General features: G+C 39.3%; 1 protein-coding gene across 2 annotated transcripts in view; it reads left to right on the top strand.

Moving 5' to 3' along the window:
- Window positions 1-21,120, top strand: part of EXOC5 (exocyst complex component 5) — a 28,615-nt gene extending 7,495 nt beyond the window's left edge. Inside the window, exons 3-19 of one of the 2 annotated variants that reach the window (XM_086462018.1) lie at window positions 981-1,128; window positions 1,534-1,728; window positions 5,952-6,016; window positions 6,440-6,468; window positions 6,621-6,730; window positions 7,212-7,256; window positions 7,356-7,496; window positions 10,225-10,307; window positions 10,775-10,984; window positions 11,253-11,288; window positions 12,191-12,338; window positions 14,468-14,576; window positions 15,313-15,433; window positions 16,181-16,267; window positions 18,996-19,104; window positions 20,154-20,369; window positions 20,812-21,120. In XM_086462018.1, coding sequence (XP_086318144.1) covers window positions 981-1,128; window positions 1,534-1,728; window positions 5,952-6,016; window positions 6,440-6,468; window positions 6,621-6,730; window positions 7,212-7,256; window positions 7,356-7,496; window positions 10,225-10,307; window positions 10,775-10,984; window positions 11,253-11,288; window positions 12,191-12,338; window positions 14,468-14,576; window positions 15,313-15,433; window positions 16,181-16,267; window positions 18,996-19,104; window positions 20,154-20,369; window positions 20,812-21,000 — 2,041 coding nt within the window. In that variant the 3' untranslated portion in view covers window positions 21,001-21,120. The remainder of the gene's footprint in view (window positions 1-980; window positions 1,129-1,533; window positions 1,729-5,951; window positions 6,017-6,439; window positions 6,469-6,620; window positions 6,731-7,211; window positions 7,257-7,355; window positions 7,497-10,224; window positions 10,308-10,774; window positions 10,985-11,252; window positions 11,289-12,190; window positions 12,339-14,467; window positions 14,577-15,312; window positions 15,434-16,180; window positions 16,268-18,995; window positions 19,105-20,153; window positions 20,370-20,811) is intronic. The other variant, XM_086462019.1, reaches the window with a different exon arrangement.
- Window positions 21,121-24,113: the final 2,993 nt, after the last annotated feature.

Raw genomic sequence — 24,113 nt, 5'->3', positions numbered from 1 at the left:
GAAGAGTGTGCTCATTCTGCCTTTCAGCAGCACTGCAGGTTGGAAGGGCTTTGCATTCACAGTCTGCCCTCTGAACAGGGTATATGTGAAAGTGCAGATTCCTGAGTAGTCTAGAAATAGCTCCCTGGAAGGGATTCCTGTTGCCTCTCCTGCTCTGCTTTGACATTAAACCTGGACAGCAGAGTTCTCAAATTTTCTATGTGTTTTCAGTTATTAGAGTGAATTTTATGGCTATGGAGGATCTGGGAATAATTCTCTGAGCATCAGTGACTGGGATGTTCAGAAAAGTCTAAGCTGAAAAGTTGACTGGAATGGGACAGAATGGACAAAAACAGGAATGAGAAAGAGACATTGAGAATGGAATGAAAAAAGAGTAGAAGAAAGAATGCATTCAGATACACTGTGTTTGGGAAGAGTAAAGTGTTGAGTCTGAAAGAAAAATCAAAGTGATGGGAAAGGGCAGAAAAATAACTTCAAATGGTATGTTACAGGAAGAAGTGAAGTCAGGAAGCAGCATGTTTATGACCAAAACAACGTTAAGAGACTATATGATTATATTGATTGCCTATGAATAGATGCTGATTTACAAGTTTACAATAACACATGCAGTAGAAAATATTTTCCTGTTACAGCCCTTACATTGAAGGGACGTAGTGGCCTGAGCTATCCTTGTGCTTATGAGACTTAGGGAAGATGAGCATATAGGGATTTTTGTACCTGTGGCAGAGCCACGTTCTTGACTGGTATTTAGGTATTCCCTTCTTCCCTGGCCTACCTCATATGTGATCACATAGTTTTTACGTAGGCGTAGAGTTCTACACAACTAGGGTGTTGTAGTTTAAAACAAAATAGTGTTTGTAAGTTAGACGTGATTATATCAGCCTTGTAGGCAAGTTCTTTTCTTTGAGATTTTTTTTTAAGCTCTCTGCAGAATGTGTTTCAAACTAAAGTCTGCTTTCCTGTGTCTTATTTTATATCAGATTATTAGAAGAATTTGTAAATCATATCCAAGAATTACAGGTAATGGACGAAAGGATTCAGAGAAAGGTGGAGAAACTGGAACAACAGTGCCAGAAGGAAGCAAAGGAATTTGCCAAGAAAGTACAAGAGCTGCAGAAAAGCAACCAGGTAAAATCTAGAGTATAGTCAGTGCTAAGTTGTGCAAGTTTTAAAAGCATCACATGCTCTATTAACATTTCTTGGTACAGCGTGCTACTGTTTGAGATAAGAATAAAGAGAGTTTGATGGAAAACAGTTTCCCCTGTCAAAGGGGGCTTATCTGCATGTTCCGTTAATGAACGTTAGCTGTTCTGAAAGTAGCGAATCCTCACAATGGTTTAAAGGAGGACACTGAGCTTTAAGCAGTTGTGTGTACTTAATTAGTGGTTCTGAGTAGTTCTGTAGTTCTGAGCTACAGCACCTGGAGAGCTGATGCCCGCGTGCACTGTGCTGCTTACTGAAGTAAATCTAGCGTTTCCTAAAGTACAGTAAATGGAAATCATGAGTTTTGTGTCCGTGTCTATGTTCTCCCAGGTTGCCTTCCAACATTTCCAAGAACTAGATGAGCACATCAGCTATGTAGCAACGAAGGTCTGTCACCTTGGCGACCAACTGGAGGGGGTAAACACGCCACGGCAACGGGCTGTGGAGGCTCAGAAGCTGATGAAATACTTTAATGAGTTTCTGGATGGAGAGCTGAAGTCTGATGTTTTTACAAACTCTGAAAAGGTAAGAGCTGTCAGCGGGATGAAAGCAGTTCAAAGCAGTAAGCACTACTGCCCTAATTACAAGCTGCTACCATGACTTACCATGGTCAGACTTCAAACCAGTGAGTGACTGACTTGTTAAAGTTTCATTGTTCTGAAATGTAAATTAACAACACTAGGCTGCAGATTGCTGATAAAACGTTTGTATTCAGTGATGCTTAATGTGGCAGTGTTGGCATTTTTCATTTTATGAAATTATCAGAGATTTGAGAAACGCTGGGAGGGCAACTTGAGAGTGCATACAATATCTGCCTTTTTCCTTTGAACCCCTTGCCTCAGATCCACCCTGTAATGCAGAATGTTTCTGAATACAACTCCTTTGTGAAACTTTACTCTGTTGGGTCAGTCCACTGGCCTTGGATGCCTTTTTGTCACAGCATGCCTTTGGGCTTTGTGTAGTCCTGTGGTTATGTCTCCACCCTCTGAATTTAGAGGAACTGGGCAGGAAAACTTCAAAGAAATGTTAAAGTATTTTGGTTCTCTTATGCTTCAAGAGTATGTGTCACGAAGCAAATATAATCTGAGTGGTGTGGCTGAGAGAAATAAACTGAAGGAAGAGTGTCCAGATGTAAGCAAAAGGGCACATATTAGATTTCCCTAGGCAGGTAAAGTTGTTGGTTTGGGGGTTGTTTTTTTTGAGGTGTGTCCTGAAGAATCTTCCCACTTTCCTTGAATTCTGCGCAGTGGTGTGATTGTAGTCAGGAAAAAATTACAGTATGTGGGAACGGCAGAAACTTGATTTGCACGTTCAGCAAAAAAGATGTACCTACAAAATAAAAAGGGCAATAAGAACGCAGTAATTTCATGTAGTTGGATTCCCAATAAGTCAGTTGCATAGTGACTTTTGATTCATGGTCTGTGGATATATGGTAATTACCAGTTGATAGTTTGCTCTAATCAAAGAGGGAGCTCATAAAAACTTCTCTGACTTCCAAGGAAAACAGGAAGGTTTCAACACAGCAAAATTTCTTCTATGGACAGCCTTTTCCAGATCTGCATAAGTTTTTCTTCTTTTTTTTTTTTTTCCCCTCCTAAGTAGAAATGAAATATGCATTTTAAAAATACTTAATGGCAATATGGTAAATAAGAAAGCATAAGTTAGAGAAGTAGGTGATGTCTGCTGAAGAGCCTCATCTAGAATTCAACTTTCATTTTACATATAACTTAGTTTCGTAATACTTTCTGCTGGAGGATCTGAAAAAACTGGTAGATAAATAAGGTAAACTTGGAAATTGGTAAACAAATTAATCTTTATACACCCTGAAGAATAATAAGATATTCAGCAAATGCGAAGGAAGACAAATGTAGTAAAGGCCAGAAGTCTTGTGCCAGTCTGCAGAGGAAGTGTGTGGGAACACAAACAAGATTTTCTGGATACAGGTTATCTTAGCAAGACTAATTTCAGTCAGGGTGGGTTAGTACTGTTCTGTAACTTTTTGCATCCCCGTTTAAATAGTAAGTGCAAGTAGTGTTTATAAAAGAACCTGCCTAGACATGTGTTATCGCATCTTAATGTGTCTTTGAACTAAAAATAGTTTTAAAGTATGAGCTGGTAACAAATATTCTTAACTGTGAAACCTTAATGCTTTGTCAGTGTCTTCTGATCTTTGAACTGATGTGGGTTTTAGATAGTGTTTTGGAGGATGTTATGATTTTTTTTGTCCTATGCCATCCCTCAGACGTGTGGGTTTTTCTTTGAGACGTTGAGGGCAGGGCACACTGTGCAAGGGGAGACAAGAAAAGAACGATAACGCAGTTCTTTCCTAGGGAATTCATATTTTTCTCGGTAGTGTCAGTTCTTAAAATCTGTTGGATTCTTTTTTTTTTACTCCTACACTCAAGTTGTTGCTTCCCACGTTACTTTCTCCTAGCCGTACTGAGCGATTTCTGACTTAGCATCTCTGTGAAGGTTTTTCCTTGCTGTCTTGTCCCATGTTATGCATTGTGTCTTCATCCTCTGCATCCTTAGAAGTTCCCTTGCACTGCCAGCTAACCAGTCCCTCTCCTGCACTGAAGAGTCTTAAAGTGAGCAAATCACTCCAGTTAAAACAGTTGAACTATCAACATGAGGTAGCAACTCACTTGTTTATCATGCAGTAGCATTGTCCTGTATGTTAATGTGTTCACTGTTATTCTTACACCCTCTTCTCCATTTATGTTCTGTACTCAATATTATTCCATTATGCCTTTTAACTTGTTCATAAAAATATTTTGTGTTAAACTTTTCTCTTGCCATTATTTGTGTGTGATTTTTTCAGATTTTTTTCTAGATAAGTTCTAGCCTTTAAGTTATATTTTACAGAATCTATTTTTATTTTTGATTTAATAGTTTACAGAAGCCTGGTTCAATTAAAAATGAAATATGTCTGGATTTAAGGAGAAACCATGGAGAATTGATTTGTCATGGCTTCTGTTGTGAATAAGAAAAGGCCCTGAATTCAATAAAATCTAAGTTAGTTAGCAGCTATTGTGTGAAGTGGAGACAAAGAAAATGTTGTGTTTGTTCCTTTTTTTTGTAACTTTGGTGAATTACCGCTAATATATAGACTATTCTAATGACGTAAGTATTGATCACAATTGTTAGTTAGGTATTACTGTTGCTGTCAGGTAGTAGAAATAACTGCTGTTTCATTGGATTTATTTGAGGAGCGTAGCTGCTTTTGACTTAAGAGGCTATTGTAAACTGACAGTTCAAAATGTAAGCGGCTCTTAATAAGCAGAATGGATATACTTTATGAGAGCCCCTATTTTTGCTGAACAACCAACTAGCATGATGCCTGTGCTCTGTATTCTTACCTATGTGTCTTGTTCTGTTCTTGAAAAGTCTTAATTCCAACCTGCTCTAAGTGGTGGGACAATAGGATTTCATGACTTCCTTTCCTCTCGCTCCGGTTCCCTGGAACATGACTAACAGGAAGAACAAGATAAACTGTATGTTCTCAGTGTTCTCTGTGGTGTCAACTTATAAAGGTTTTGCTTGAGTGTAGCAGTTAGAGCTCCCATCGCCCCCTCTGAGGTGCCTGCCAGTCACCAAGAGAGCATAATAAAACCTGTCGAACCATCCCAGAGCTGTGGCCGCTTTGGGCCAGTCAACACCGTGTGGTTAAATCCACTGAACTTTGCTTGCAACCGGCTGCATTCCCCACAATTTCAAATGGGTGTTTTCTGTGGTTTTAGTCAGCCTAGTGAAACAGTCCCTACACGCTGCTTAGGTGCGCTTGCCATGCTGATTGATCGTGGAAGAATAAATGAGAAAAGGTTTTGCTGTCCAGGGCAGAGCAGAAATTTGCATGCTGCTTTAACTTTACTTGTTAGCTTTTGTATTCATGCGACTATTTGTATTTTGTAGATGTGTGATTAACTGATTTTCATCCTGATCGTTGCTTTGGACCTCAGTTTGTAATTTCTAATACAGCTTCCATTTCTCCTTCCTTGGGAGAATGTGAGGTACTCCAACTACACTCTGCTTTGATCCCCTTTTCCCCTTCCTCCCCTCTCTGTGCCGAGCATTGTCACAGCGTTTTTGGATACAGATATACAGCTAATTTGGTGAATTGGAAGGAATTACCTAGTGCTTTTCCTAACATGTCTGAAAGGATTGCTAGCCATTTCACTTCTGTGTTCAACAGAGATCTCTTCTGGTTGGGTGTGAGTCAGTAAGACTTTTATCCTAGTAACTTGTAAAGTGTTAATGGTGTAGTTCAGCCATCTCTGTGTTACAGTTAGATATTTTATTCCCAAATGGAAGGGTGCAAATTTTCATGAGATTGCTCTAGCTACATTCTGATCTAATCAGCCCTGAGGAGTCTTTGGTCTGCAAGCTGTATAGCTGTGTTGGCATAGTGCAGTGATGAGCTGTTTGTCCAGGCAGCTTAGGCACCTACACAGACATGCCCAATGTGAACATGTAGTAAAAGTCATCTTATGTTTTGATAGTAAAAGTCATCTCAGGTTTTGACCGATACAATATTTTATGTTAAAAAAACAAAACAAAACAAAACCCCAAACCTTAAGCATCATAGAAGTACGTACAGGAACTTTAAGGGGGTGATCTCCTACACAGATATATCAATTCAACCAGCTTTAGAAATAGGAACTACATGTGTGAAAATTGGACAGTGGAGGGGGAAGAAAGGAATAGCCCACAATCAGATCTTCTTTAATAATTCTATTATGTTTTACCAGATTAAAGAGGCAGCTGATATTATTCAGAAACTGCACTTGATTGCACAGGAACTGCCTTTTGACAGGTAAAATTCTATCTGAACATTTTTAAAAAGAAAAAAGTAAATCTTCACATAGCTATAATTTTCTGATGCTTCCCTTGTCTACTTTTTTGGTGCTTTACTTAGTGATTCATGTAGCTTTTGAGGTGGATTGTGTGCTTATTGCTCTCTCTTCTATACTTGAATTTGTGTAGGATCATCTTTACATACACATCCTAAACTGCTTAACAGACTTTTAATGGGATAATTTTGCTGTGCTGACTTAATGCTAGATTTGAATTAGATGCTTGTAGGTTTTTATGGATATAGAGCGTGTAACTTTCTGTTGTCTTTGTGTTACATGTTTTAATTTTTAAGTAGAATGCCTGTTACTCGTGGTCTAGGATGTCTGTGATTTCTCTCGTGACGTGGATTTGAATTTAATCATGGTATTTTTGTTGTTAACAGGTTTTCTGAAGTAAAATCAAAGATAGCAAGTAAGTTATCTATCCAGTTCAATCCATATTGCTGTATTTGAATTGTTAAAGATGATTAAAGCAGTATGCAGTACTGTCAGTATTACAGTTTTTGTCAGTGCTTGTATTACGTAGCCTGATGGATTTTTGTTGTTATCCCCTTTCCTCTCCAGGTAAGTACCATGATTTGGAGTGCCAGCTAATTCAAGAGTTTACCAGTGCACAACGGAGAGGCGAAATCTCCAGAATGAGAGAAGTAGCAGCAGTTTTGCTTCATTTTAAGGTAAAAACTGAGGGGTTTAATTTAAGTACATAAATAAAACAACCCACAATAAAATAAGTGCCTGGTTTAGGTGAATGTATTTGCATGGGCACAACCACCATATCACATAACATGTGTAACTTTAAAAATACTGAAATGTTCCATCTGAAACCAAATGCAGGGGAATAAACGAGGCAGATGATGGGCAATTGGAGGCAGTAGAAACCATTCTAAGATAATCTCTTCTTGTATGTGTGTGAACTGGCTTTCATGCTTGTGAAAAGGTGTTGAAACCTGTGGTGTATGTCCGTGTTGAGTGGTGGTAAGGGGCGTTATGTTAGGTTTGTGACAAAAATGGGTTTGAAAAAGTCTACACTTTGAATGATTTTCTTTTTTCTTTTTTGCAATAACTTTTTCCACACAGGCTGTATTTCCTTGATTTCGTTCTATGCTGAAAGCATGGAGAATCTTTTTTAACATAGTTGTTTTGCTCCTTCCACAGGGCTATTCCCATTGCGTTGATGTGTACATAAAACAGTGTCAAGAGGTAATGCATTTTCGTTTGCATGTATCTCTTTGGGTGTTGATTTATTTAGTCCTATAGGTTGTTGTAAATACATTATGAAATGTGCTTCTAAAACCCTAGGGTGCATTCCTGAGGAATGACGTCTTTGAAGATGCAGCCATTCTCTGCCAGCGAGTGAATAAGCAAGTTGGAGAAGTCTTCAGCAATCCAGAGACTGTCCTAGCCAAACTCATTCAAAATATCTTTGAAGTTAAACTTCAGGTATTTCACATTTTAACATACTGAAATTCACTGCGGAAACTTTTAATCAAAAAATATTTTAGCTAGTAGTAACAGTTAATGAGAATTTACAATATTTGTAGTCTTGTATAAGGGTGTAGAATCACAGCTGATTGCTCTGTAACAATTCAGAGAGATGATCAAGCCTATATCAAATAAAGCAGCTTGTGCTCCGACTACAGTGCAACTAAAAACACTCAAATGCAGTACGTAAAATTATAAGGGGATCGGTGTGTTCATAAGATAATTCACAAGATGTCGTACACATATTTCATTTCTTCTGTATGCCCCCAACAAGAATATGTCAGGAGAAGTAGTTTCACATTTACTAAGTATCTTTAATCTGTTCATTCTTGGAATTGGGTTTCACGGGTGAGTGTAGCATTGAATAAGTGAAAATAACTTAGGTTGTGAATACTGTCTTGCAGCTAATGCAATATTTATATGGAAGTCTGGGATAGTTGAAAATATATTAAGTTTTCCATCCTGCAAATACCCTCACTTAAGTGTGTAAAGTCAACAACATGACTATTCATTGCGAAAAGCAATTTCCCTGTAGATGCTATTCCCCTTACAGTGTAGAGATTGAGCTTGTGTTTCAACCCCAAATTTGTGTGTCGGTTCTGACTTAGTATTTTATGGTAAATGATATTTTTGTCCAAATATTCAATGGCAAGAAAGCTCTAAGCTTGTATCTGCTTTGTGAAACATAGAATCATGGAACAGTTTGGGTTGGAAGAGACCTTTAAAGGCTATCCAGTCCAACCCCCTGCAGTGAGCAGGGACATCTTTAGCTGGATCAGGTTGCTCAGAGCCCCCTCCAGCATGGCCTTGAATGTTTCCAGGGATGGGGCTTCTACCACCTCTCTGGGCAGCCTGTGCCAGTGTTTCACCACCCACGTTGTAAAGAATTTCTTCCTTCTATCTAGTCTGAATCGACCCTCTTTTAGTTTAAAACCGTTACCACTTGTTCTTTCACAACAGGCCCTGCTAAAAAGATTGCCCCCATCTTTCTTACAAGTCCCCTTTAAGTACTGAAAGGCTGCAATAAGGTCTTCCCGGACCATGGAGAAGCCTTCTCTTCTCCAGGCTGAACAACCCCAACTCTCTCAGCCTGTCCTCATAGGAGAGGTGCTCCAGCCCCCGATTTTTTTTGTGGCCCTCCTCTGGACTTGCTCCAACAGGTCCATGTCTTTCCTGTGCTGAGCACTCCGGAACTGGACACAATACTCTAGGTGGAGTCTCACCAGAGCCAAGTACAGGGGCAGAATCGCCTCCCTTGACCTGCTGGCAGCACTTCTTTTGATGCGGCTCAGGATACAGTTGGCCTTCTGGGCTGTGAGTGCACATTACTGGGTCGTGTCCAGCTTTTTGTCCACCACTGCCCCCAAGTCCATCTCCCCAGGGCTGCTCTCGATCCCTTCATCCCCCAGCATGTGTTGATACCAGGGGTTGCCCTGACCCAAGTGCAGGACCTTGCACTTGGCCTTGTTGAACCTCATGAGGTTCACACGGGCTCACCTCTGGAGCTTTTCCAGGTCCCTCTGGATGGCATCCTGTCCCTCCAGCGTGTCAACTGCGCCACTCAGCTTGGTGTCCCTTGCAGTCTTGCTGAGGGTGCACTCGAGCCCACCGTCTGTGTCACTGATGAAGATGTTAAACAGCACTGGTCCCAGTACGGACCCCTGAGGGACACCCCTTGTTACCGATCTCCATCTGGACATCGAGCCATTGACCACTACCCTCTGGATGCGACCATCCAGCCAATTCCTCAGCCACCGAACAGTCCACCCATCAAATCCATACCTCTCCAACTTAGAGGGAGGGATGTTGTGGGGGACCGTGTCGAAGGCCTTACAGAAGCCCAGACAGATGACATCTGTAGCTCTTCCCCTGTTCACTGATGTAGTCACTCCATCATAGAAGGCCACGAGGTTGGTCAGGCAGGACTTGCCCTTGGTGAAGCCATGCTGGCTGTCCCGAATCACCTCCCTGTCCACCATGTGCCCTAGCAGAGCTTCTAGGAGGATCTGCTCCATGATCTTCCCGGGCACAGAGGTGAGGCTGACAGGTCGGTAGTTCCTGAGGTCCTCCTTGCCACCCTTTTTAAAAAGGGGTGCAATGTTTCCCTTTTACCAGTCGCCAGGGACTTCATCTGACTGCCATGACTTTTCAAATACCATGGAGAGTGGCTTGGCAACTCTTCAGCCAATTCCCTCAGGACTCTGGGATGCATCTCATCAGGTCCCATGGACGTATGGATGTTCAGGTTCCTCAGGTGGTCCCAAACCTGATCTTCTCTTACAGTGGGAGGGACTTGGCTCCCCTAAGTATATAGTGTAATAAGCAAATATGTAAGCATCTCCTTTGCTTACTATCAACTGCAGAAATGCCCCTAGGCCTCTGGTGCTTTTCATTCTTAAAAAGAGGGGATTTTGTGTTTGTTGGTCAAGCATATTTTCAAAGCAACCTGTCTTTTGTCCTTGCTTCACACACTACTGCTTTGTATTATTAAATAATTTTCTTCTAAAAGATGCATTTAACTCTGTAGATAATGTACGATCTGTAAATTAGAGATTTTAAAAACAAAGAATACATGAATTGCCTTAAAGATACACACTTTGCAGTAAACTACATATAATCTAGCAAGTAGTGAGTAGGACCTGTGCTTGCTAGTTAATTTTCTAACAGATGTACCCAAATCTTACAGAGTTATGTGAAGGACCAGCTAGAAGAACACAGAAAATCAGATGCGGAACAGTATCTTAAGAATCTCTATGATCTATATACAAGGTATTTATATTTTGATGATGAAATTAGTATTGTGTATGTTCTCTTGCAATAGATTGATTTATTATCAAGATGTAGGAAGAGAAGCCAAAAATGTAAACTTTTTCACAAAAATTCAAAATTTTTTTGTGCCCATTAACCTTTACAATGATTGCTTTCCTAAAGAAAATTTAAAATTGCCATTATTATTTTTAATGGGAAGTATTTAGAATAGTTATCTTTGAGAGTAACTTTAAAACTGTGTAAAAGCCAGTCCTCTGCATCTCACTGGCGACTTACTTCGTTGCAGTTGTACTGTATGTAATTAAACATGAATTATGTGAAATTCTTTACTTAAATGTAAAGCTGTTAGAAGTCTTAATCGCAATCAGGATTCCGTTGTGCTGTGTACTTTACAAACACGTAATGCTGTAATTCATACAAATTCAACCTTTTCCTCCTCTCCCCTTCTTTGTTTCTTTTGCATAAAGAACTACTAATCTGTCAAGCAAATTGATGGAATTTAACTTGGGTACTGATAAGCAGACTTTCTTGTCTAAGCTTATCAAATCCATTTTCATTTCCTACTTGGAGAATTACATTGAGGTGGAAATTGGTTATTTGAAAAGTAGGAGTGCTATGATTCTGCAACGCTATTATGATTCCAAAAACCACCAGAAGAGGTCCATTGGCACTGGCGGGTAAGTTTCTTCTGTGAAGTTTTGTACTTTTAAAATGGAAGGGAGGCGGTAAGGGGAGGAACATAGTGATTGCCATGTCAGATGTACAGTGATGAACTGCAAAAGAGCAGGCTTCTAAAATGACCTACAGCTTTTTATAATTTGCTGTCACTTTATGTTAACTTCTGCTAAAAAGTGTGTTGCTCTCGGTACATGTGAAAGGTGATGCATGGTATTTATACGCTCATGGGAAATGAAAAATACCAGTTAAACCTATGTTTCAACTTAGGATCCAGATCCACAAAAGGACTGAAGCAAAATTAAGGTACCTAAAGCATGTATATGTGTGTATCTAAAAGCATACATTTTTTTTCACCTGCCCAGGTCTTGTGGTCCCCTCCCAAGACCTAGGAAGGGGAAAAGACCATAGCAATGTCAGTGAGAAAGCTCTTAATGAGCCCAGAAGATGCAATGGACTTAGAGAAAGGTAAAACAAGACTTCATTATCCTCAGGGTAGAGAAACTCTAATAAAGGAGCAGTGAGAAGTGGGAAAGGAAGAATTAAAACTTGTGTGAAGCAAAGGTGATAAGACTACTGCACCTTTCAAAGAGCTACTGGGTTCAGTGTGCCAGGAATTAAGTGTGATTTGGAGAGAACAGCAGCAGCAAAGTACTTAAATGCACTCAAAAAACAAAGATGAAAATTTAATTTTCTTGGGGAAAATTAAATTGATTGTAGTGACTGACTTTATGGGTTGTTTTATGCATGGAAATGTGTTGGAGCATGCTTGACTAAATCAGGACTGCTGAGGTAGTGGATGAGGATGAGAGGATTTGTGGGCGTGGATGAGACAGAAAGCTCTTGTTAGTGTTTTGAAAGTACAACGTGACAGAACGTGTGGAAGCTACACTTGGTCCACAGAGCATAAGTGATATAAGATTCAATTGAAATTACTCTTGTTCCACGATGGGGAATAGCTGGTCCCATGGTGTGAACGTGCCATGGTAGAACACAGTTGGCCATGGTACCAGAGGTGGTAGTTTTGCATTTACTGGCAATTTTTTTAAGCTTGCAAAACTGTCTTAATGCTTGCGTATCCTAAACTGTGTTTTGGGTTCTGTTTTTTTTTTTTTAACTTAATGACTAAAATATCCTAAATCGTTGTTGAATTTGAGCTTCAAAATGTCCATCTGGTGAAATGTTCTTTGGGTATATCTTTGTTCTAGTATTCAAGACCTCAAAGAGAGAATAAGGCAATGTACAAACTTACCGTTGGGGCCAAGTATTGACACACATGGAGAAACTTTTCTGTCGCAAGAAGTGGTGGTTAACCTTTTGCAAGAAACTAAACAAGCTTTTGAAAGATGTCACAGGGTACGTTTGCTTGATCTCCGTTACTGATAGAATTTTGTGTGTGAAATTAAATCTTGAGGTTCAATTTTCAGTTGAAGTGTGATTGGAAGAAAGTAAGGAAGTTATTAAACAAATTAATTCTCTTTAGTGTTTTTCACTGAATCGGTATCATCGTGGAGGCAAAGGGTTTGGTTTTGAAATGTGGATCTGGTTGTATTTTGCGGGTTTTAATACTGTCTATTTTTGGAAGAAGTAGGGGAGGTTAAACCTATTGTCTACACTGCTTTACTTACTAAATTAGACCCAAGACTTGAGAAGCCTTTAGCGTAATTTCTTTTCCTGCTTTAAAAATACAGAGAACAGTCCAACAGTCGTATGTCAAGTGCCATTTCTTCTAGCATCAGAGAATATCACCAATAAAATGCTGAGAGGGATAATCTTTAACATGGTTTATCTTGGTAACCCTCTACTGTTCTTTAAATGCTTTAGTCTAACAAAAACCTGTGTTTTCCATCTGATTAAATCGCTGGGTTTACTACCTGTCAGTTACTGTTTGTCTGACGCTTCAGTATAAATGAAAACGCTTGAAATTTAATTGCAAACTTAAATACTAGGGATTTTTTATTCGCTAACTACATTGATTTCTAACGAATTTCAATGCCTGTAACATTCTAAATTAGCTTAGTGCAGAAGAACTTAACATTTTATGTATTTAGAAGTTTTAATATTTTATATAATTAAAAGAGCCAAAGATATAACAAAATACAGATACAGCACTGTTACCTGTACGCACTGGGATGACCACCTTCCTAGTGATGAAAGGCAGTGACTGCAAGACAAGCAGGTAGATCATTGTTTTTCTTAATAGGTTGGTTGCTAGAAATGGTTGTTAAATTCATGATATAAACTAACTGTTTCTAATTGAGTACGACTTATTTCTTTTTTTTTTTGCCTTTCGTGTGGGGATCAGCATTTTTCAGACTCGGTCTGAAAACAATTGTATATATTGGGGTAGAAAGCAATGCTAAATGGATCTTGGCAGATGTATAACATCTCAGTTGTCATTCATGCTGCTGGGGTTTTGTTTGTGGTCAGGGCAACTCACTGTGCAGAAGAGGGAAGTTGAACTTGTCCCTGGCTAACTAATTGTTATATTTATATTACATGACAGATGGGTGCAGACACACTGTCTGTCCCAACTGTGGCTGCTTTAGGAAGAATAAGTTGGTAATGCTGAATGTAACCGTATATTGTGACACTTTGGTGTTTGGAAGTCTCTGTAATGGCATTTTGTTGTTGGAGGTTTTGTTTTGGGTTTTTTTTTGGGAATACAGCAGAAATCTTTGGGAGCGTTGTTACGTAAATGAACTTGAATTGCAATATTAATCTTTCTTACTCCTAGCTTCGTCAAGTCTTCACATAATTCCTTAAAAACCAAAGCTGTATTTCTTATGTGCAAAAGCCCTGTCACGTTTTTCTTTAGAAAAGGGATTTACTGACAGGTTGCTGTCCAAAATCCCATGTTGCTTACAGCTCATGAAGGTACAGGTGCTCTGTGTGTATGTGGGCATTACTTCACTTTAATAAAAATTTTCATGCTCCGTTGACTGCAGCTGAACTGTGGTAAATGTAGCTGAGGTTCAGTCTGTATTATTTTTCCTGTGGTGCTGTGGCAGTGATAAAAGAACAGCGGCACTGGGTGGAACTGAAGGTCCATCTGACCCAGTGTCCTGTCTCTGACTGGGGCCAGTGGCAGAAGCTTAGCAAAAGAGGAAAAAAAGCAGGGTATGGGTAGAGTTGTCTTTTCTGTGTGTTTTCCCAGCATCCAGTGGTATGCAGTTTAGGTAATTCCTGAGATTACATCTGGATGCTTGTGTTCTAAGGACTATTAATTAATATCTTCCATTATTATTATTTGTTTATACTTCTGCTTTTGTAGCATCCTGTGGTGTGCTAGCTGAAGGGTTAATTGATAATAAATGTTGTTCCTGAATAGGTCTCTGTATGGATACTTTTAATTTAGAATGAAAATCCCAATTGTTTTGGAGTACTTGTTACATTTTAAGCTTATCCCTATGCAGTATCAGATAAACTTTCAAATATATGTAGAACTGACCTTTAGGGTATTTATTTTTTCTTTTTCTTTAAAGCTCTCGGATCCATCTGACTTACCGAAGAATGCTTTCAGAATTTTTTCTATGCTTGTAGAGTTCTTATGTACTGAACACATCGATTATGCATTAGAAACAGGCCTTGCTGGTGAGTATAGTATTTTCTGAGGATTTCATCTCATTGGCCTTTTTGTGCAGATGATCTTTGCAGGTCCTTGCTATGCCTTATTGATTGGCCTTGTTCAGAATGTGTTTGGTTAAATGAAGTTCGCTTTGTGTATTTGGGAGTCAGAATTTAATGTCTTCTGAAGTGTAGCTTCCATTTGGGGAATTGATGCGCAGATGGAAACATGCTGCTGTCTTCAGAAGCGTTTGTTTGTATCGCAGAAATTGGACATCAGCATTCCCTACCTCTTAATTGTTCTCTGTGCCATAGAGAACATCTTTATATTAAGGCTTAGTGTCTTATGCTTTGTAAGAATTCCATGCTTGTTTGTATGCCTGTGCATTTTAAAGAGTGACAGTAAGTAAGAAAACTGCTTGTATTAAAGAAGTTAAAATCTTGACAGTGGGAACCTGCCTTTCCTACGTGAAGACCTAAGACTTGTGTTCTGAAGAAGTGTTTAAATTGGCTGTTCCGTTTTGCTTTTAGAATTTTAAAAAGTGAGATATTTCCGTGCTCATGGTTGTTACAGCTATGATAAGTATTGATAGTATGATATAGCTATGAGAAGTATTCTATATATGGCACCATGGTAAATTTTTGAAACTGTAAGCCTGTGATTTAAGCATTCATGGAAAAATTCTGCATATTTAAAAAATCATCATGCTAATTATAAGAACCGCATATCGTTACAATCCTAATGAAACCTTCTTTGCTTTAGGCATTCCCTCTTCTGATTCAAAGAACGCAAATCTTTATTTCTTGGATGTTGTCCACCAGGCCAATACTATTTTCCATTTGTTTGACAAGCAGTTCAATGATCATCTGATGCCACTGATCAGGTACCTTTGTTTTGGTTGGCATTTCCTTTCTGAATGGTCATTTTTGGTGAAGAAAGCAATTTTTTTCATCCCTCATCTCTGTTAAGAGGAGTTTATTCTTGGAGTGGTTCAGCTTGATCTTGTGGGAGGATAAAATACTTTAATGGGAAAGGGAAGAAGGGAAGTTAAACAAATTGATTCCTTGGAGAACTGGTGGGAGAAGAAGAGTATTGATAAGAAGGAGAGACAAGCTGCTCTTAGAGAGCTCACTGCTGCATTACAGGCCAGGACTAGAGCAGGTTTGTGGCTGGACTTTGGGGTGAGCTGGTGATACTGGGGCTGCTGAGACTCCTGAGGGTACCTCACAGGCTCTGCAGAGGGAGCAGCTGGCTGTGCCTTGGGAGCCCTATGTGAACTACGTGAACCACGTTGTTGGGAGCCGTGGGTTGGATGCGCTCGAGGCCGAGCACACTGCTGTGCTGTGAGTTAGCGCGTGTGACAGGCTGGGTTTGCCCGCTCAGCAGGCACAATGCTGCCCGAAGTGAGTTCCAGTGCTGCCCGTCAGCGCCCAGCAAGTGCTTCTCGGGGTCAGAGGGCTGTTCAAGCTATTGGTTTGTTGTTCTGAAGCCAGCTAACTCCATCTAAACTGGTCCTTTCTGATGGGGTGGGAAATCTTCACAAAATCCTGTTGTAAGTAGCAGACCCAGCAGACAAATTTGTTTCGATATCTTAACACTGTCACACATCCAACCTTCTATACCGTTGCAGTTCTTCTCCTAAATTATCTGAATGCCTTCAGAAGAAAAAGGATATCATAGAACAAATGGAAGTGAAGCTGGATATGGGCATTGATAGGCAAGTAGAGATTTTAACTTTCTGTTAATCATTAGTTCTTGTAAAACTCCTTGGTGATGTATGTTCGCTTTCCTTCTAAAGATGAGGTATTTCTGAACAGAAAATTGGTTTGTTAAGTATTTTTTTAAAATCCATAAGTATGGATTATTGTGCATAAGAAATTTACATTTTGTTTGTTTAGAAGGTCATATTTTCCATGGCAGATTTCTGACCAATAAATGCTTTTGGGAAGGTATTAAAGGATTTTGGTTGTGTTGAAAGAGTGTAATAATTCAGTTTTACCTTATTGTCTCAAACTACTTTTTCTCCCTACTTTAAAGGAGGGAGAAATGATGATTGAAATAGGTTAAAGACTTGCAGGATTTTCATTAGGAGCAAAATTTGACAAAAATAGGTTAGATGATTTGCTTGAATCTGTGCAGTGCTATGGATTAGACCTAGTCATAGAAGTCTGTAGACCTGGAATAATTTTGATTCTGACATGGGCTTGCTTTGAGGTTGTGGGTGACTCATTTAATCTTTTTTTTATTTCTATTTCTCCAAATAAAAATGAGGGGATAGCTATAAAAATGATAAATTAAAATTGTAGCTGTTTTGCAGCAGAGGAAAGTAACTAACACGCGTAATTTTAGGAAATGGAGCTGTTGTGTGATGGCCTACTTCGGTCTGGGAAGCGTTTGGTGTTCCCATCTTTCAACATAGCATTAGACAACCTAGAACTTGGTGTGTAAGCTTTCTGTGCCTGTTTTCTCTCTGCAGTAACAGAAATAAGCCATCCTGTGGGTAATGAAGGCTACTCTGGAAACTATTAGTGAGGTTTTTGTAAGGATCACCCCGTATGATTCTATAGGGGAGAGGGATGAGAACGGCACTGTATAGGAAAAACAGGCATTGCCTTTGTGTCCTGCTGGGTATTTTCTGCAGAGGGATGAAGAAGAGATTGGATATTCTGTTTGCACCCGCGTTTTGTAGGCACAAAAAGAAAGGTGGAGATAGGGGACGTGTAAGTGGCAATTGAGATTTTAGCTGCTCCTGCTGGAAGTGACGTTAGAGATTTAAACACAAAGTTTGGAACACTTGAACTTTGAGGCCATAAGCTTAGATCTAGACTGATACAGGTCAATCATCAGCATTAGAATAATTTGTAACTGTTTGTGTAAAATAATTAATCTCTTAAAAGCGATAATAAGACTTAAGAGAACAAGTCCCTGTTCAAAAACTACATTCAAATGTTTGTGGATGGAGACTTCAAAAAAATTTACGCTTCACCACATACAAAAGAGAGATTAGTTTTGAGATGAATGTTACATGGAGGATGTGTTTGTGTGCCTGCTTACATGCTGCTTTGCGGAGCTACTGTTGCTGTTGAGAATTGATTGTCTTGCTTAAAGGAATGATCGAGTTAAAAAATAAAAGCAAATTTCTAAATGTTGATGGTTTTAACATTATCCATTCTGAAAAAGTCCAATGGCAGCTTCCTGAATGCCGTTCATAGCAATTGTCTGCCTCTCTAAAAGTGATTTATTAGCCGAACAAAATGAGTTCAACTGGTTTTCTTTCAGTATCTGTTCTGTGTAAACAGCCTTCTGGGAGTATTTATTGAAAGTGGAAATGGAGGAGAATGCAAGATATCATTTCTTTAAATTTCTATTGGTATGTGGATTGCTGAATGCAGTACACCTGAAATTCAAGTCTGAGCTCTATGCATAGAAAAGAAGGATTTTATTCCCTCTTTGGATACATATATTCTTCTCCCTTTCACCCCAGCTTGAATCCTTCAAGGCCTGTAATGGCCTTGACTGTTTTCCTTGGGGAGGTTGGAGAAGTGAGGGGGAGTGAAGAAGAGGGGAGGAGAAAAAAAAAAACCAGAGACAGAGGGAGGTTTCTGGCAAAGGTAGGCACTGGGGGGGTATGCAGCCTCTCTCGGCTGCTTTGCTGTTTGACCTTTGCTTTGGACTTAAAGTAAACCAGGGCCTTGACCTTAGGTAATTTTCTGAAATGATAAATCCTGTAAGGGAGAAATACATGAGACTCTAAGACTCTATTAGATTTCTGAGAAGAAGAGAAATACCAAGCTCTGGCAAAGGAAAAGTTTTGCCCCCTGCCCCCTCCTTCGTTTTCCATGTTTTCTGATCCTTGTTTCTGAGTAACGTGCAATGTGATCTGATTCTGCTAAACTCTTTGGAATGCTTCCTTCAGCTTTCTGATTCCTTCTGCATTGAAGAATGCTATCCAGTTTCTCTGAAGAGCTGGATTCGAATGGATTACCTTACAATTAACGTGCCCCCTTTAACACCAGCTGGCCAGCACGCTGTGTGCTGTGCTGCAGGACACTGAACTTGGAGGAATGAGTTAAGAGCTTAGGGTTGTTGGGGTTTTTTTGGCTGCTTCTCCTTTCTCTTAACTGCTTACATAAAATCAAGCATATCTTGTCTATAGAATTGCACTGCAGCTTCAGAAGAGTGCGTATGTGTGTGTGCATGTCTGTTAAATGAATTATTTCCTTTGACGTGTCCTAGCACCGCTGCTTCTTAGACTAAATGTTTGCTTTCAGTGTGTTTTCTGTAGATTACTCAAATCAAATGCTAGGTAGCAAGGGTTTTTCCTTATTACTTTATACTGCTTACTTACTTTTCTATAGAAGAATCATATTAGTATCTGTAAATATAAAAATCAAGGAAATTAAAATGTTCTCTTCAAAACCCGATCTGTATTTGTAACTTTAAAGGACACTGAATTGTATGATTGGACAGATGAAGCACATCTTGGCTGCAGAGCAAAAGAAGACAGATTTTAAACCAGAAGATGAAAACAATGTTTTGATTCAATATACTAATGTAAGTAAACCAAGTCCCAGCTCATCAGTATAGCTTCAAATGAGTATTGTCAGGTACGAGATGTTCCTTACCAAGCAGGCATTAGAAAACACGTGCATTTGATTACTTACCTGTTCCATTTTGCACTAAGCAACTCCAGACTCTGTTGTGGACTGCTTTCTCAAGCTGAAAAGGAACATTGGCAGTTTTGTATCTAGAGTCAGACACGAATCAGTAGGTGCTGGACGAACTGTCACATTCTTTCCCCTCCCAAGAGGCCCAGATTTGGAACAAGGTTTTTAGCTGGTAATTAGCTTTAAGCTATCAGTTTCAGAAAATCAGTTAACGGGTACTCTGTAGTTGCTGGGTGCTTTTTCCCCTTAGAATGGCAGGAACATGAAAAAGCATCACGGGTGTGGGATGAACATTCTTTGCTGCAGAATGTTGTCTCTGCCACCAAATCTGTCTGAATCTCATCTGTCTGAATCTCAGCCTACGGGCTGCTGAGAAGCTGTAGTGCTGGGTTACATTAGGCTCTTGTTAGGGAACGATGCAGAGGGGAGTAAAGAACAAATTACAGTCAATGGGAAGAAGCAAGAGCATTGCCTGAATGCCTGCAGGCAGGTGGGAATGGGAGAAGTGGAGCAGTAGGATGTAGAGTCTGGTACTATGTGGGAAGGTGAAGATGCCTGCGTGGCTGTTAATTTGGGTTTATAATTGCAGCTGACAAGAGGTTTTTAATCTCTTTTCCTTCCCTCCCCACCCCTTGGTTGATCACTGTTTGAATTAAAAGCCCAAATCAAACTGTTCTATTCTGAACTGATACGAACTATAACTTAATTGAATATTGTGTTGCATCCAGCTTTCTACTTGGATTTTTGCATCTTTGTGGCAAATAAAAAGCTGTTGGAAAGTTATTCATTGGAAAATTACTCATTTCAGCGGTGTGTTGTGGGACCTTTAAAGACTTAGTGACTGATGTTCAGCTTATGATGTGGAAGCTGCTTTGAGAAGAACAGATTTCTAGGAAGTAAGTTACCTAATTCTTTTTTTTCTTCTTTTCTATTTAGGCTTGTGTTAAAGTCTGTGGCTATGTTAGAAAGCAAGTGGAGAAGGTCAGAAATTCTATGGATGGTAAAAATGTCGACACAGTTTTGATGGAGCTTGGAGTTCGTTTTCATCGGCTTATCTATGAACACCTGCAGCAATACTCCTACAGTTGCATGGGAGGCATGTTAGCTATTTGTGACGTGGCTGAATATAGGAAGTGTGCCAAAGACTTCAAGGTAAGCATGTACAGGTTGGTGATGTACAACCATGTCAAAATTAGTAGCAGGACTCTTATTTTTAATCAGACATTTTTTTTCTTTGTAAAAATAGTTTGTTTCTGTTTGAGTATCACTGTTTTATATACCAGCAGTTCTTTATCATGTCCTGAAGAGCAGTTTCATAGCTTTTTATTGCTTGCAGGCTATGTGTGTATATTGGAGTAGTATTGAGTTTTCATTACTGTTTGTTCTATGTATGGCTTTGTGTGTGTGCGTATCTCCCTACAGATGTATATGGGCACGTATATGTATATTTATGCACACAAGGAGAGATTGATGGATGTGAGTCCTCTGTCAGGAGGAAGTATTTTGAAAGTGTAGAAGGACATTGTGTTATAAGACTTGAAGCAACTCTAACTCTTAATATCTGTGTTTTTTCTTTCTTTTCTCTTAATGACAGATTGCACTGGTGTTACAACTCTTTGATACCTTGCATGCACTTTGCAATCTTCTGGTTGTAGCCCCGGATAATTTAAAGCAAGTTTGCTCAGGAGAACAACTTGCTAATCTGGACAAGAACATCCTTCACTCCTTTGTTCAGCTGCGTGTTGATTATAGGTCTGCTCGTCTTGCTCGTCACTTCAGCTGAGAGCACGGAAAGAAATGATGTACCTTTGGGCAGGCCTCAGTTGTTAGAAAGCACAGGGAACGATTTCTTACCAAACCATGGTTGTAACTTTTTTGTGGGATGATGACTGTTCAGAATAAAGCAGCAGCAGCCATATTTAAACGTGACTATGTAGAAGGCGAGCAGGTAAAAATCTGAATGAAATTTCATGTAAGCTAAAGTTCTCCCAGTGAAGAATTTTGCAAAATACACTTGCTACTGATTTTTTTTTTTGTTGGAAACATGTTGGTGTAGGAAAGCAAGTGGTGCATTGAAAGTATTTTAGTCTTCAATATTGAATTATCAGATACCATTTGTTAGACTTGAACTACAGAGCATAGCGTAGGTAATGGATTACATAGACTAGACCAGTGTAAAAACATTCTTCATCAATTTTAATGACTTAGACTTCAGCACAGCTAATCATAATCAAATTATCTTTGATTGGTGTTTCTAAGTCATTTCTTTCATTTAAAACGTTATCCTGCTCAATGTAATTTCTTGCTCTAATTAATTAGCTTGGAATTTCTTTGAGATGTAGGAGTAAAGGCAACACTATCCCAGAAAGATGTAATTTATTCATTGTGTAGCATTCTAAACGGAACTAAAGTGGTGAAAAGTTTTGGGGTTTTTTTTTTTGGTTCTCTGGCTTTGGTTTGGGTTTTTTTTTTTTTGTACCTAATAGTCAAGGGCCCACCGGAACACATTGGCATTGTATGGTCTAGCGTTGTTGTTTCTGTTTGATACTGGCACACTGAATTTTATATATGCTCCTAAAGTAAATGCAGCTGCCTTGCCTAAGGCGTTCTTATTACGAGGTGAAGGTGCCCATTGTTGGGTTAATATAAAAGAATTTTGTTCTGTCTCTTGTTTTGTATGTAAATAAATTCAAATTGTAATGCAGTGAAGGGATAAAATGTACCCCAGTTTTTCATACGTGGGAGGAATGGACAGGGGCTCTAGCAGTAACCTAGAGTTGAAAATTCCTGTGCTGAAGATGATTGATCCTCAGTGGCTGAGCAGCATAAAATGTTGAAGTGTGCAAAAGCTTCTCTTCACTGACCATAACTTTAATATTGGAGACAGGCTACTCTTGTGTCCGTTACGCTCCAGGATTTATTCAAGGTGTTTCTGAGGTGGACCCATAGTGTGCATATAGTGAATTGAAGCAACACAATGTTTGGAACATCTGGGGTAGCTTTTCCACAAGCAGCTGAAAACTGTTGTAAATAGACCTGTTTGTTCAGAGTGAGCTCTTGTGGAAAACAGGTTGGAACTGCTGTGGTTTGTGTCTTCAGTCTGACTTACATCATCCCTGAACAAATCATCTGTAACACTTTATTTCTGCTGTGGGCTCAGCGTATGTTCTGGAAGCTTCTTTCTCTCCCATCTTCAGAGCAGCATTTCTATACATTTACTTTATGGGTTGGCCAAATAGAATTATTTTCCTCTTTTGTTAATGAATTCCCAGGTGTAGTCAATGTTGACAGACTTGTGTGGAACTTCTCTTGGTCAGTTGAGGTTCTCCTGCTTCATTTTATATTTAGCAGAGCATTACATCAGTAAACAAGAGAAGAGATGCCAGACTGTGTCAAAGTATTGGGGGAGACTGGCTGCTTGGAGCTGTGTAGCTCTATTCCTTGGCCATGGCAAAGCCACAGAGTTTTGGACGCTGGAGGAGGCACGTGCTTGTACTGCTGCCATTTTTTTTCAAAAGCTCTGATGTGAATTCAGATTATACCTCTCTGTTACCTCTGTAACTGAAAGCCAACAATTTTAAGGCTGTGGTTTTATTAACCAATACAAAATCTTTCTACAAAAAAAGGTGTCAATTTGTAAACACTTCAGAACAGTGAAAGTCATCTTAAGATTGCAGATCACAGAAGTGCTTCAGAACTTGTTGTATGATTGTTTGAATTATTTTAAGGTTGTATGAAATGTATTTACCATATTTCTTGCTTTATTAGCTGTGTTTTCCATGCATATGCGCAGTGCAATATTTTCATTATGCCTGTTAACAGGAGGCAGCAAGAAGTAGGTGAAAACTTAAACTTAGATATGTAAACTCTTCCTCAATAAAAATAATTCCCTCCAGACACTTTTTTCATTTCATTTCCATGTTCTTCAAATATCTTTCTACTCAATTGTATAAGCCCTTCTACTTCAAAAGAAAAAAAAAAAAAAAGAATAAAAGTAATTTTACTGACCAAATTTATCACTGGTGTGAGCTTTCCCTTTCCCCTTCCTTTAAAAAAAACCTCCCCATGCACACAAAAGAGTTTCAATTTCTAGAGAAGATGACTACATTGTCACAGGTTGGATTGGGATTGGGCAGGGAACTATAATTTTCACACATTTTTAAGTTTAGCACTCTTATAGCGTGTAATTTGGGAAAATATTTCCAGTGGCTTCTGAATACCATAAAGTACTATCCAAAATACGAATATGCCTTTTAATGTTCACGTGAGGAGTTAAAATATTGCCTTTCTAATGTTTGCTCCTAGAATGCAGGCATTTAACAGGCTGGCAACCACATGAATGCCTGAGAGGAGGTGTGTGTATGTGTGTGTAATTATGTTGTCTACAGCTGGTGAAAATGGCTTTGCAGTAAACTCTTGTAGGCTGGAAAATAAGCTGTGTTTTTACAAGTCCTATAATTTATTAACATGATTTGGTATTGTATTCTGTTTGTGTATGCACAGAGGGCAGGAAGGAGTTGGTGTTCTCTAAGAATACTTCCCAACACAAATAAAAATATAAAAATTTGGGAACTGGAAGTGCTTGGAAAAATAAGATCTAGATATTTAGGAACAGAAGGTAAGAAGTGAAGAAGACCTGAACTAAAAGGGTATGGAGAACAAGCAGTTTTAAGTGAAGTAGCGTAGCGTGTGGAAGGAGGGGGCTAAAATGTGATTAATAGCAACCTGACATACACATCAACCTGGGAGAACAAGCAGGATTGGAATTAAAATCTCCATAGCTCAATCCCACCCTGAAATGAACCTGCAGAGGAGGGGGACTGGTGAAAATACTTGGCTGTGGAGCTGTTCGTTCGTCTTGATACAGTTGGATTTGCGAGGAAGAGGCTGTCCGTA

This window comes from Leptosomus discolor, chromosome 3, assembly GCF_034619465.1.
Source record: "Leptosomus discolor isolate bLepDis1 chromosome 3, bLepDis1.hap2, whole genome shotgun sequence".
NCBI classification, from domain to species: Eukaryota; Metazoa; Chordata; class Aves; order Leptosomiformes; family Leptosomidae; genus Leptosomus; species Leptosomus discolor.
The sequence above is the reverse complement of the archived record's forward strand: the minus strand, read 5'-3'. Positions and strand labels throughout refer to the sequence as shown.